Source organism: Stegodyphus dumicola, chromosome 3 (genome assembly GCF_044657685.1).
Source record: "Stegodyphus dumicola isolate Sdum_Otavi_A_Nest chromosome 3, ASM4465768v1".
Lineage (NCBI taxonomy): Eukaryota > Metazoa > Arthropoda > Arachnida > Araneae > Eresidae > Stegodyphus > Stegodyphus dumicola.
In genome coordinates this window covers 69,631,766-69,646,193 of record NC_140770.1, presented here as the reverse complement: position 1 = coordinate 69,646,193, position 14,428 = coordinate 69,631,766, and the positions used below count along the sequence as shown (strand labels likewise).

General features: G+C 33.5%; 1 protein-coding gene across 2 annotated transcripts in view; it reads right to left on the bottom strand.

Annotated features, from left to right (window-relative positions):
• Nucleotides 1-14,428, bottom strand: part of LOC118198704 (uncharacterized) — a 45,817-nt gene that overhangs the window by 13,470 nt on the left and 17,919 nt on the right. Inside the window, exons 3-4 of one of the 2 annotated variants that reach the window (XM_085812986.1) lie at nucleotides 6,842-7,001; nucleotides 3,770-3,934 (exon numbers count right to left, since the gene is read on the bottom strand). In XM_085812986.1, coding sequence (XP_085669112.1) covers nucleotides 3,770-3,934; nucleotides 6,842-7,001 — 325 coding nt within the window. The remainder of the gene's footprint in view (nucleotides 1-3,769; nucleotides 3,935-6,841; nucleotides 7,002-14,428) is intronic. The other variant, XM_085812987.1, reaches the window with a different exon arrangement.

Genomic DNA, 14,428 nt, shown 5'->3' with positions numbered 1-14,428 from the left:
TTGGACTAAAAAAAAAAAAAACAATATTCATAGAAACGTAGATTTGTTTCGAATAATACAATAATAAACATATATATATATATTTATATAGAAAAGAACAAGAAAAATTTAATGTTTACGTCCTGATACTTGACATCTCGTCTCTGCTATTATCTTTCCTATTTCGGGAGAAATTTTGTTTGCAGTGATAACTTTCAACGCTGACCCAAGGTGAGCATCATTAATACGGTTTCTAATAGGAGACTTATTACCTTTCATGACTGAAAATAACTGCTCGCACCGATAAGTGCTACCAAACATGGAAATAATTTCATATGCGAATTTTCGAGTATTTTCAAACCTGGCTGGTAAATATTTGAAAAATTCAGGCACGCCCACTTCAATGAATTTTGCTTTCAAATTTGAGTTGCATTGAATCTCGATCACCTCCATTTGCATATGGCTGGGTACTGAGTCAATACTTATTGAGAAAATCGAAGAAAACAAAATAAAATTTGTCTTCGAGGGAACTAAAATCATTAAACCTCGTTTCAAATTCAGTTGTTAAATTTGAAATTTTTTCTGCGTATTTTTGATACGAACAAGTATCATCTAAACTTGATTTGTTCATGCTGCACGTCGGGAAGTGCGTCAAATCTTCATTTCTAAGTTGTTTTTCCCATAGAACTAGTTGACATTTGAATGCTTTAATTATGTCAAACATGTTCGTAATGATATGATCTTTTCCTTGTAACGATAAATTTAAATCGGTTAAGTGTTTGGTTATATCAACCAAGAAAGATAAATCTTGTATCCATATTGGATCATAAAACAAACTTACGTCTTGATTTTTCGTTTTTAAAAACTGACATATTTCTTCTTTCAAATCCCAGAATTGTTTGAGAATCTTGGAGCAAGATAACCAACGTACCTCGGTATAGTAGGACAAACCCGAATATTCACTAACTCACTTAAGAAAGCAGTGAATTGACGCTGATTTAAACTTCGAGATCTTATAAAATTTATAATTTTTTTTTATATATGACAAAACATTCTCCATATTTATTACTTTCGTGCATAGAACTTCTTGATGTATAATACAATGCATATGATGAATGTTTGAACCGTGAATTTCACTAAGTTTTTTTCTTAGTAATGCTACGAAGCCCTTGTTTTTTCCGGTCATTGATGGAGCGCCATCTGTAGCTACAGAATTTAATTTTGCCAAAGGTAGATTGTATTTCTGCAGAAGTCCAAAAACACAAGTAAATATATCTTCTCCTGTGTTAGTACCAGGCATCGGTATTAGTTCCAGGAATTCCTCAAAAATGTTAAATTTCTTGTCACAAGAACGAAGAAACACTGCTAATTGAGCTTTGCCACTATGTCCCTGCTCTCGTCACAGGCAATGGAGAAACTTTCGAAACTAGATGATTTTGCTTTGATCTGATCACTTAAATTCGCGGCTAAATCAGTAACTCTTTCCGCAACTATATTTTGAGACAATGAAATTGATTGAAAAGCCTTCACATTTCCAGGTCAAACAATTTCTCCAGCTTTCATTAGGCATTCCTTGATGAAATCACCGTCAGTAAAAGGCTTCGAATGTTTAGCTATCAACTCGGACAAGACGTAGCTTGCATGTACCGCCGCTTCACTTTCTACTAAACATGGACTGTTGCTTTTTCACTCCTAACTTGAGCTCTTTCAACTTTTCTTCTCTCATTAATCCTTCGTAATTGTTAGATTTCGATTTGTGTTGTTCGTAATGACGTTTAATATTATATAACTTTGATACATTAATAGTATTATTACATATCAAGCAGATTATTTTACCTTTTATTTCACAGCAAAAATAGTCTAATTCCTATTTTACTTGGAATATTCTATGTTCGTCAGCGATTTTTCGTTTAATTTTACTACCACTTGGTTTTGATATAGACATACTGAATACAAAGGGCTGGAATAAACACGGTTAACGTTAAAAAGTTAACAAAAATTTATTCTTTCCACAAGAGATAAATCAAAATCCTGAAATATTTCTTCAAAAATATTCTAACAATATCACAAAATGTCAAACGTTTAGCAAAAATCAATTCAAAACAGAGAAACTAATTCTATCTCACAGCGAAATCGCTACAAATCAATCACAGCATTAAGTAAACAAACAGTTCGCCAGAACTACAGCTACTACTGAGATGAGTTGTTTGTTCTCGGCTTTTATAAGCTTTATAATTAATTTCTCGAATATACTGGAAACATCTATAAATATCTGGATATTTGTGGATGGCAACAGCAATTACGAGATATTTATTTATTAGGTATCAAATGCACGCGCTGTTCTATTTTTAACCTTCAACGCAGCTGTCTTTTCAAAAATCGTCTGCGTTGCTAAGGCAACAAGAAGCAAATCTAATTACAATTCTAAATAAAAAAAAAACTAAATAAATAAATAACTATGAAATCCGTAACAATATGAATTAAGTAATAATTAATAATAAAGCAAAGTGCATGCACATGCATGCACCAATATATCGTACAAAACTATGATTGGAAAACTGAGACCATGAGTTCGGCCACATTCGGCTATCGGGGGATGCGTACAAGTTCTGAGTGCACGTGTGCCCCAAAAGCCGAAGGTAGCTGAACTCAAGCTACTCACACGCATTTGTAATTTAAGTAGTGTGTGTGTCAGCTCACTGTGAGTAATCTAACAACACTGAATAAATTATCGTTAATTACTTAGCAGTAAACATTTCATTTTTTTCTTCGTCGATATGTTATTTTACTACGAGTATTATATATTATTATTTGCCGATATATTGACCGGGCCGCAAAAATATTTGTTGTGGGCCGCATGCAGCCCGCGGGCCGCGAGTTTGACATCCTTGCTGTACAACTTTGAAAATTAAATAATTTATTACGTGCTTGTGCAATGTTTAGCCCGTTTTCAGGCCATTTCATTGTATCGCATTTTCTTTATCAGATAGTTTATTAAATTATTAAAATTTTAAACACCGCGTCCGACTCTAACGACCGGTTTTAAACCAAGTAAAATAGATTTCGCACTGAACGTGTTGGTTTGTGAAGAAGAATTAAGAACTTCAGCTTCTAATTTTAGAAATTTTCATATGTGTTTTTTTCTTCAAACGAGTTATTAAAAGTTGACCGAATATAGTGGTACTTCGCATAACAATCCTAAACCGTTCCCCAAAGTCATTTTTAATTTGCTCCAATATCAAGTCGAAATCTTGAAACATCATTAAAATTTTTACAGGCTATATAAAACATCATCAGCGTTAGAAATGCTAGAAATTCATTTAGTTAAAAGAATTTACAAGTACTTTTGTTACATTAAATGTTTGTTTACACATTTTTTAAGTTTATTTTTTAAAAGTTGTTAAAAATTGTAGAGTCATTAGGGTTTTTTTTGGAACAGGAAGCGTGAAAAATGGGCAGTGCCTTAGGAGGGATTTGAATTTCGGACCTTCGGACTGCTAGCCGGATTTGCTTCCAGTTACACTACAAAGGCACTCGGTTAAGAAGGCAGAAAATACCTTACAGACTATGTTTTAGAACTAATCCTCCTCCTTCTTACCCTTAGCAACAATCTGAGAAAGTTAAGTTATCTTTTTTTACATAAAGCAGCTATAAATTTTTTTCCCCAAAATATGCGGTGGAAATCCTGTGGATGTGCGCTTTGAATAACTAATTTTTAGGTATAATTTCATTATGTTCTGTGCAATTATTCTTTTTCTTTTCACACAAATAAAAGTAAAATGATAAATACCTGTTTTCAACACATATAAAAGGTCTGTGTTCTTTAATGCACTGGGCTCTCATAAAATTAAAATAAAAATTTCCTACGACATCTGCAAATTTATTTTCTGATCTCTTCAGACAAGAGTAGAATTCTTTATCACAGTCGCAATGAGACCTAGAATTATGAAATAACCTACATATAATGGAATATAATAAATAAATAATGAAAAATTAACCATTAAAAGTTTAGTAAAGCAAACACAAGTAATTAAAAAATATATATATATACACACATATATATAACACTTCTAATTTTTAATTTTAGAATTCTGTGTATAATTTAAGCGTGAGTGTATAAATACACTGTGCTTGAAAATGTTTTCTTAAATATTGATCATAATATGTACTTTTAATTACAGATCTTTATAAATTTAATTGATAAAAATTTTAGAATACTTTCGACTTCGTGAGTGGAAACGTTTCGTAAATATGAAAACTAACTCTTTAGTATATGGTCCTCTTATAGAGCTTATATTCCAGTTGAAAAAGCAATAATTACACTCTAGTAAGTTAAGCATAATAAATTCTAAAATTATGGGCGAAATTCGTGAATACAAAGGGTATTCTAATAAGAATGACATGACTTTAAAACTAAATTATGACTATGTTTAAAATGCTATGACAATCACTAATTTTTATTTGCGTGTACTATGCCCTGACAGTTTATGATGGCTAAATCCATGCTTCAAGAAGGTTAGTTTGGGGCAAAAAATTATCTTTTCTGATGAAGCTTATTTTTGCTTGATACGTTTACAAACAAAACTGTCGTTTTGGATGCGAAAGCAATCCACAAGATACATAATACAGGAAGCCCTTGCATTCGCAAAAGTCACTATTTGAATGGCATGGTGTCATCAGTAAGGGGGGAGATGCAGTTGAAAGCGACTTCTGAGCGATACCGATGGATGATAACGAATTTTTATGGCCAAATTGGGAGAACATGTGGCTCTAATAAGATGGTGTCACTTGTCATACAGCTAACACCACTATCTACACATTGCAAACAAAACCTTGGTTAGAGGATAATTTCACGAAATGCAGCTGCTAATTGTCCTCCCAGAAGTTGTGATTAAACTTCTTTAGATCATTTTTGGTCAGATTATTTGAAATCAATGGTCTGTGCTTATGCAAGCAAGCCACGAATCCACGAAGCATTGTGAATAAACATCGGGTGTTGCTTTGGTCACATTAATCCCGGTTATTGCATGCAGTCATCGAAAATTGTATTAATCATATTTGCTCGTATGCACCACGTCAAGTGAATACTAAAATGAGGTTTTATTCAGAATCTAATGCCATAAATTGTACTTCAAAATAATATAAATGCTTAGTTGTTTATCTGAAAAAGTTTTTATTTTACTTCATTTTAAATTTATGCCATTCTTATTGAAAGACTCCTTTAGTAGAAAACAAATTTGCTGATTTAGATTACCTTTCAGCACACGTTTTCGACCGAAATTAAACATTTCCAACCTTTTAGCAGCAAAACAAAAGTAGTTCGTTATGGCGTTAATAGTTGCATTCTCGATGACTGAGAAAATTAAAAAGATCTCACTAAATTTTGCACTGGTACGGAAATACTTTAATGTAATTTACTAAGACCCAATGGACATTTTACGTATTGGACTTTATGTTATGCAAGGATCTTATACGTTCATACTTGGTGAAAAGTTAATAATTAAAAAAACTCTCTTGGTGAAATAATGTTAAATTTTTTTTCTACATTATGTTGGAAATACTTTGTAACTCAAAATACGTATCCAAAGTCACTACTTCAGGCAAAGCATGCAAACCACATTCTTTGCATCACTATATTTATAGTATGTATCTATAGGTACACATATATATGTAACATATATGAGGCCAATAGTTTTTATTCATGCAGCCTGTGAAGTGAAATTTTTAAATTTTATTCACAACACTTAATAGATAAGCAACTGTACAATAACGTATAAGTTTCACTAAAGTTGTAATCAATTATTTACTCTAGATTTCCTTCACTGAAGACAATTCTCATACTTTTCTATTTTTTCCTCCATTACATAGCAAGCGCTATTTACTTGTTAATTTAAACAATCTCACCATTAGATATTATATTATTTTTTTTTCTGAAAAATTGTGATCGTACCTTAATAAACTACCATTACTATCATAAATATGTTTGCAAATTTTAGAAAATATGTTTCTTAATATTTTAATTCTACGAAGGAATTAGGATATCCCTAATGAGAATTCGTATACCTTAAAACGCAAATTACTTTTGAAATATTTCTATACTGTTTTAGTTAGATTGATTTCTCTATTTGCTCGTTTGTTTGCGTCAGTTTTAAAATCAAATTTTTAACACTTTCTGCAGAACATATTTTGAAATTTTGCACAGTTGTATGTTTAAAACGACCGTCGCATGTTTTGAAAATTTGCACATTTGCATGTTTACAAGAACCACCGAAGTGGGATGTGCAAATTCCGCCGCTTATTTGCCAAGTTATAGCATTTTGTTCATCACACTTATGTAAGTACAGTCCAAAAATATAAAACGTATTTTAACTGAAAATGTATTTGCGACTTTGTTGCAGTTTTTCCCCACAGTCATGCAAATAGAATCTCAAATTAAAAAATATATTTGAATTTAATAAGAAGAGGACTGAAATTTAATAATTTAAGAGGACTGAGTTCCAAGAGATTTTTTTGCATTTTTACACGGGTATTAAGAACATTTTCAGCTCCACGCTTAATTTTCTTTACTGTTCCAGGGCCTACTACATGAACTAGTATCCTACTACATGAACCTGACACTCATACTATAGCTTAAATTTATTTTTACAAGGTTCCAGAGTTCCTTACGATTCAAAAGTATAAACCAGACCTTTAGTACTCTAAAATGTTTGTGACTATCTAAAAACAATCTTAGTCGTTTTGTCAAATTTCATTATTGCCATATTTTTTGTTTTCACTTCATTCACAAACTTCATCTTGTATTTAAACTCCTTACTATTGTTTCTTGAATAATAAAAGAATAACATGAAATTAAGATACTTACTTAGTGTACAAGGACAAATTGATCAAGCCATATCCGGCTCTGAAAGCTTTAAGTTTAACTGGGCAGTGATCATGAGCTCTGCAACAAGCATCCACTTCTGCCTGACTACCTAGTTCTTCAAAGGATTCAGCAATATCACCAACGCCACACCATTTTGTGCCTGAGCGAAAAATAGGAAATTTAGCTGGTTATATTGAATAAATGACCTTTAAGAACAAATGCAATTAAAAAATTAATTATCAGAAATTTAAATTTATGGAAAAGTGTACATCAGCTAGGTATATTATCACTTATTTCCAAAGAATGACCATAGAAAGATTAAAATAGAAGCCAATATTATTTAATTTCTTACACTTTAATCGTTTCTTGCTTTAGAATTCCTTAAAATATTTTTTAATTAAAAAGCGACTTTTTGAAATATTGCAATAGAAATTAAATTCGCTTTTAGAAATATACATGTGTAGTCAATTTTTTCAGTTCAGTTTAATTTATAAAGTTTAAAACTATTTTCTTTGGTCATAATTTGTAATAAATGCAGTTATCAACTTAACAGTGAAAGCTATTAGCCTCTTCAATGTGTTAACAGCGTTTATTATTAAAAAAATGTGTGGATTTTAATATTTAGATTTATGTGAAGGATTGAATTGCTTTCTAAATTTTTCCATTTTAACTTTAAACAATTTTGTAAAAAGTAACATGCTATACAATAATCTTGACCAATGTAAAGACAAATGTAAATTTATGAAATCAGATATCCTTTTTCTGATGTTTTAGTGATTCCAAGTGCTGAAATATTCGAAGCACCAGAGCATAAATTCATGCAGAGCTCCGGCATAAGTGAAATCATAATTCCAGGTGGAGTTCACCCAAGCCTCAAATTAGAAGATTTTCGGTACTTTGGTATATAATTTAATCGCAATATAAAGAGAAAATTCTATTATTATTGCGATACTTTATTTAATATTAAAAAAAAAAGATATTGATATACTAAGTTCTGAATGTACATTCTTGGGATGAGCAAAATACACCAGAAAACTGATAAAGGGAATCCTATACATACCAAATACAATTCTTGAATTCCAAAGTCTGCGCATGATGCTACAGCATTCTGAATCCTTTCATCACCCAGATATATTCTTTTCTTCATATTTTACAATATGGCATGTCACACTTTATGCAATACTCAAGAGATATTTTTTCACCTGAAGCAAGGCGTTAAAGTGCGCTCCTCAAATTGCGGTGATGTCCCAAATGGGGCTTTTCCAAAAAAAGCCTTGACGATTTTATTCCCGAATCAGCTCGAAACGGAAGTATCGTCTTTCCCATATTAGCCTTTGTTTTCCCCACTTTCGTATCAGAGAAAAAGAAGGAAGAATTTATGATTATTCACCATTCTTTCACTATACCAAATCAACTAAACTAAATCATGTATTTATTGTTCCCAGACCGATTTATATTTCAATTGAAAATTTTCCATTTTTGCAGTTAGTGCGTAGTAGTTAGATTTTTTTTCAATGTAATGTACATTGGGAAATGTACCTTTTGTGGTTAAGTGGACATTTACAGCGAATTTGATATGGACTTTTCACATGGAAATGCTCTCATATTCTCGAAAATCGGCATTTTAATTTTGAAAAAGAGGACAGTAAGCAAAGTTATTTATGTTATAGCTTCAAAATGAATACAAAATATTATTATGGCTGAGAGTTTTCAGACACTATAGCAAGTTGCCTTGTGGTATAACAAAGAAATGTGCAAAATGAGATTAAAATCTTCCACTAAGACAATACAAAATAAAACTAAAACCAAAATAATTAAGCAATATTGTTTTTGTATATAATCGTATTCCACAGAAATAAGTCTCGATAAAAAAATTATGCCATTGAAAGCACTGACTTTATATTCTCTTATTTATAGAAAGGTGCGTGAAAAAACAGATTATATTACAAAGGAAATGAGGGGGCAGATATTTCCCGATCGGGCTGAATTGTGAATAAAACTACTGAATCCTCCTCTCTAAGGCTCAAAGGAGAACAAAACTATTAAGGTTGTTTTGCGCTCAGTCGGCATTAAGCCATAAAATATAATGTATCTGACAGTTTGAGTGGGGCAATATGAATGTGTTTTTTCCTCAAAAACTACTTTATCACTGAATTCCTGTTCTGTTGAAAATGCCATATCTGAATGATTTTCTTGACTAAGATCTCATAAAATGTTTTATTAATTCAATTTGCTGAAGTTCCTTTCGCTATAGCGACAGTAACTGGCAACGTTAAACACTTTTTTAAGATTGCTTCGAAATTCGAATGCGATTGAACTAAATCATACTCATGAATTACTTTTAAAGGATGTAAGCTTGTATAGGCTTTAGTACACGGAATTATTGCAAATAGCATGTTTTTTAAAACCAGAAATTTTTAATTTTAATTTCTACAGCATTTATAGCATTCGAATATTTAAGTTCTAAGTTTTATGCTGCTACTTTTAAATTACCTAAATACAACATTGTCAGACGCCCCAAAGGGCAAATATTTCAAAGAGCCGGAGCACTTCATACAAATAGTATGATATTCGTGGCATACCAACGGCACTTGGAAGAGGAATAGAAAACAATACTTTACTTCGTACAAGGAAGTAAAAATAGGATTTAATGATGCATCATGCTTTACTTTTACTCAGCCTCATCCGTTAACTCGGAGGCCCATCAGCGACCAAGTGATCGCTAAATACTGGTAATTGGGTGCGCGGTTCGAAATACCGCAAACGGTTTGGCTATACGGGTGTTTTCTTGGTTTTCCCCACTTGTCTACGAGCCAGTTTTCCTTAGAAAGTACTCCGCAAAGACATCCCTCCTCTTAGGCAGGTAGCCAAGGGCTTTGCCATAATCAAATAAACCAACCAAGTAATTAGTTCAAGGGGGTTTAATGTGTAAACGTTAAGTGAATATTATACGTGTTTGCGACTAATTTCTATTCGCAGTAATAAACTACTACTGCTATATCTGATTTGATTGTTTTTGATGTTTTCATTTCTTCCTTTTTTTACTTCCTTGTACGAAGTAAAAAGAAAGTATTGTAAGCGCGAAAAGTTTCAGGCAACATATTTCAACGAAAATATCCATTTTGACCGCTATCGAATGAAATTTAACGATGTTTTTGCGTGATATCTGTACGTAAAGACAGAATAAAAGAACTCTTCTCCTCCAAAAAAATTATAAAACTGCTTTAAAATGAATTCTGAAGAGAATTTTTCGTGGTGTCTGTACGTACGTATATATCTCGCATAACTCGAAAACGAGTAGCCTCAGAACGTTGAAATTTTGTATATAGGACTGCTGTAACATTTCTTTACTCTTACTATATGTTTGTAAATTGTGCATTTTATGCTTTAAAACTGATTGAATTATGTTGTTCTTATCTTTCTGTTAAGATTTTTATGCCTTTAGGAAATCTGCAAGCAATATTTGTAGAATTATCAACAATTTAAAAGCTGTTTAAGTGCGGTTAAACCTAATTTTTAAATAACATGGAGGATATGTTTGTTTACATATGAAACAGCAGAATAGTAGATTTGTTGCCAATCTAGAAAGACTAAGCTTCGTAACAACAAAGATAACGCCTTCATTTATTATTGCGAATTAAATCATGCTTAATCCTTTCTGGAATTTTTTCTAGGAAAAAAGTGTTTAAGATTTACTTCGTAATTTTTAATATAAATATTTTGAGTTTTTATTATTTTTGCCTTGTCGCGAACTGAGAACTGAATTAATTGAATGAGAAATAATGAATAGTCTGTAAAAAACTGTTTCTTTTTTGTTTTGTTTCCTTAATTTCTTTTATACATCGTTTTAGATTTATTATAATAATTGAATATAACATGTGGCAACGATTAGATAATTCTTCAAATGATATAAATTTTGTGCTTTCTGAGTTAAAATATGAACGAAATATAACGCTGTTAAGTGAACCTAGCGCCAGAGTGTCGCTATGGTAAAGAAATATAGTGAATTTTAAAAAGTGCATTTATTCTATGGTGGTTTATGCTCTATCGACGAAGTAGATTTAATTCAATCCAATAAGTTTACATGAAATGCAAGAAAAAGAGCGTATAATTTAATATTCCATACAAGGAAGTCATGTGGTGTACACATCAGTTTCCCCCTCCCCCAATCTACAGCTTTATCGCGTTTATTTATTTATTTTTCTTCACTTTCGATCTTTCCACAACTATATTTCTTAAACTTGAGCAACAATCGTATCTTTTATAATTATATTTTTATACCTGTTATCTTGTAAGGATCTTAAGTTTTACTAACGTTTATTTTATTTTAAATCTTTACTATCACTTCTTATTTTCTACTTCCGGCCAGAATAGAATTAAAAGCGTTAACTTATTTATGCAAAATTTGTCTGGCGAAAGCCAAGTACTTAAGTTGTGGCTTTTTGCCAAGCGAGAGAGAGGAAGGAGTTAGTCGAAGCAGGCCGCTTGCCTTAGAAGTTTTACTCGGTTGCTGGTTGCCTTCCAGGCCAGAGGTTTAATCCTCGTGATAATTTTAAACGTATTGTAGTGTTAACAGTTCTCTGTACTACATACGGCTTCCTGTTAATACACGGCCAATCTTCCTTGTTTATCATTCCAAATTTAAGTTAGAGTTTAGTTAAATATTTTTATATTCTTATGTTCAGACCACAAGTAGTTGGTCTCTGTATTCCGAAGTACGGAAATTATTGTAAAGAGTGAAAAATAAAGGGTTTCGTATACCCTTCCTGTGTATCTTGTCTACTTCCCACATGTATTGAACATAGCTTTAGTAAGCTCCCTGTTCCGAGTCAGGTCTGTGCATGTTCCCAAAGAAAGTAAGACGGAACATTGAACCTGATAGTGGCGCCCAACGAAGAAGAATAACCATGGACGAGTTTCAAGAAGAACCTGTGCTGCCTGCAGAAGCGGCTCAGAATCCAGAAATGCCAGCTGCCGCCCTGGAAGGATTTGGTTACATCGTCCAGACCATGCGCGCTTCAATGAAACCAGAAGCAACATTTAATGGAAACTCACCGGTAACCAGTTTTTCGGAAAAATTGGATGACCACTTCACGAGTTTCAAAACGTTACCTTAGCTACCAGCGCTTTGAGGGGCCAAGCGCTTAACTGGTTCAAATGTATAGGCAGAAGTCTCTTGGGTCAATCAGGAAGTCCCACCTATACTTACGAGAATTTCAAGACTGCCCTAGTAAAAGCCTTCCCTGTCGTAAGGGATCGTGCGAAATTAGAAACGGAACTTTTCAGCATATATCAGCAAAGAATCGAAAATCTCTCAAGCTTTATTTTAAGAAAAATTCATGTCTTCAAACTCTTGTATGGAAACCGTCCGGATCCTGAGATAATTCAAGTGATTTTGCCGAGGTTACTTCCCCAAGTGCAAGACTTTATTGAATTAAGGAATCCGACTACACTGGAGAAGTTATTTGAACTAGCAATCCAGTTTGAAAGTAGAAGAACGGCGGACATTGAAAGAAGACGCCAATATCAACAACGAAACCAATTTGGTGCTCCAAGACTACAGCAAACTCAAGCACACGGCTACGGAGAAAAAGCGAATCAGTGGGCAAGGAAACCCGAGCATTCAAAAACAGCCGGCGAACGTCGACAGTTCAATAGCAATCCAGGAAAAAAGTCTCAAGGCCAGTGGAAAAAGAAGGAAAGCATGGAAATGAAAAATGATTTAAACTAAAACGGATTTCTGCTGACGGGAGGGTGCGGAAATCCGAAAGCCACGAAAACCCCTCTTCCTTCAAGTTAAATACAGTAATGGTGAAAAATTTGACTCTTCCGAAGATTGAAGTGTTGGTGAATAATATCCCGGCCACCGCACTCCTGGATACAGGCGCGCAGTGTTCCTGTGTGGCAGAAGATTTTTTTAGGAAGTATTTTCGTAAATATCGTACATATAATTCGGATAATACGACAGTGTTAGCTGCGCAAGGAGAAAGATGTAAGTGTATAGGTAAATTACCGCTGTATGTCCGTATCAAGGACGAACAAGTAAAGGTTATGTTTTTTATAGTAAAGAATCTGCAAGCACATATTATCTTAGGAATAAATTTCTTTCAGAGGCACAAGCAACGCTGGATTTTAATGAAGCGTCCCTTAAGCTGACGATGAAACCAGTTCGAGAAGAAAAGGCTGAACCACTGATGTTAAACCTTGACCACCTGCCTAATGAAGAGCAACGAAGAATCCGACAAGTGGTAAGTGAATTTGCTTCGTTATTTAGTGATATTCCAGGATTTACTCAAGTTACTAACCATAGTATTGACACCGGAGATTCAATGCGATTTCGCCACAAAGCATACCGGTATGATAAGAATAAGGAAAAAATTATAGAATGGCATATCACCGATATGCTACGTAAAAAGATCATAACGCCCATCTCAAGTAGTTATGCAAGCCCGGTGGTTTTATGTAAGAAAAATAATGACTATCCATTGACACATCCAAAAAGGTGGCGATTCGCTATTGATTACCGTAAATTAAACTCCATAACTAAATATTCGGTATATCCGTTACCTATTATTGAAGAAATTCTAAGGAACATAACATCGACCAAATATATGACGACTTTAGACTTAACGACTGGTTATTTTCAAATAGGGGTTAGGCCTGAGGACGTGCCTAAGACTTCTTTTAAAACCAAGTCTGGCACTTATGCATTTCTGCGTATGCCGTTTGGCCTTTCAGGGGCACCGGCAACATTTCAGCGATGTATGGACATTGTGTTAAGGCCTGTTCTTGGAAAGTCCACATTTATCTATTTAGACGATATCATTATTACTAGTGATAATCTCGACCAACATGTACAGGATTTAAGACAGGTGTTTTCTTTAGCCGGTCTAAAAGTTAATGTCGAAAAATGCAAATTTGCAGCCCCTGAATTAAAATATTTAGGTTACAAAATATCTCAGAAAGGAATCGAGACAGACGAATCAAAAATAATTGCTGTACAAAAGTATCCGTCTCCAAACACGGCGAAGAAGCTCTCTTCTTTTCTACGACTTTGTTCATATTATAGGTCCTTTATAAAAGATTTTGCAGCTATTGCTGAACCATTGTTAAAATTAAAAAGGAAAAAGGCAAGATTATCGTGGACGGCCGAAGCCAATAGTGCGTTCGAAAAATTAAAGCAAGCATTAACGCAAGCCCCTGTGTTGAAATTTCCTGAAAAGGATGAGAATTTAGAAATTTCAGCGGATGCTTCAGATTATGCGGTAGGAGCGGTACTTTCGTAAAATCAGCAGCCCGTGGCATTTTTTAGCTGAACTTTAAATCAAACACAAAGAAACTATTCCGCGACCGAGAGAGAGGCACTTGCAGTTCTGTTAGCAGTGCAAAAGTTCCGAGTCTATTTTGGAAAGGCGCCAATAACAGTGTACTCTGATCATGCGGCGGTAACTAGATTGTACTCAGGGAAAAACTTATCCCCAAGGTTAATAAGATGGGCACTCAAGCTACAAGAATATAATCTGGTAATCAAGCATACCCCCGGAAAGGAAAATATCGTAGCAGATGCCCTATCCAGAATCAAAATAG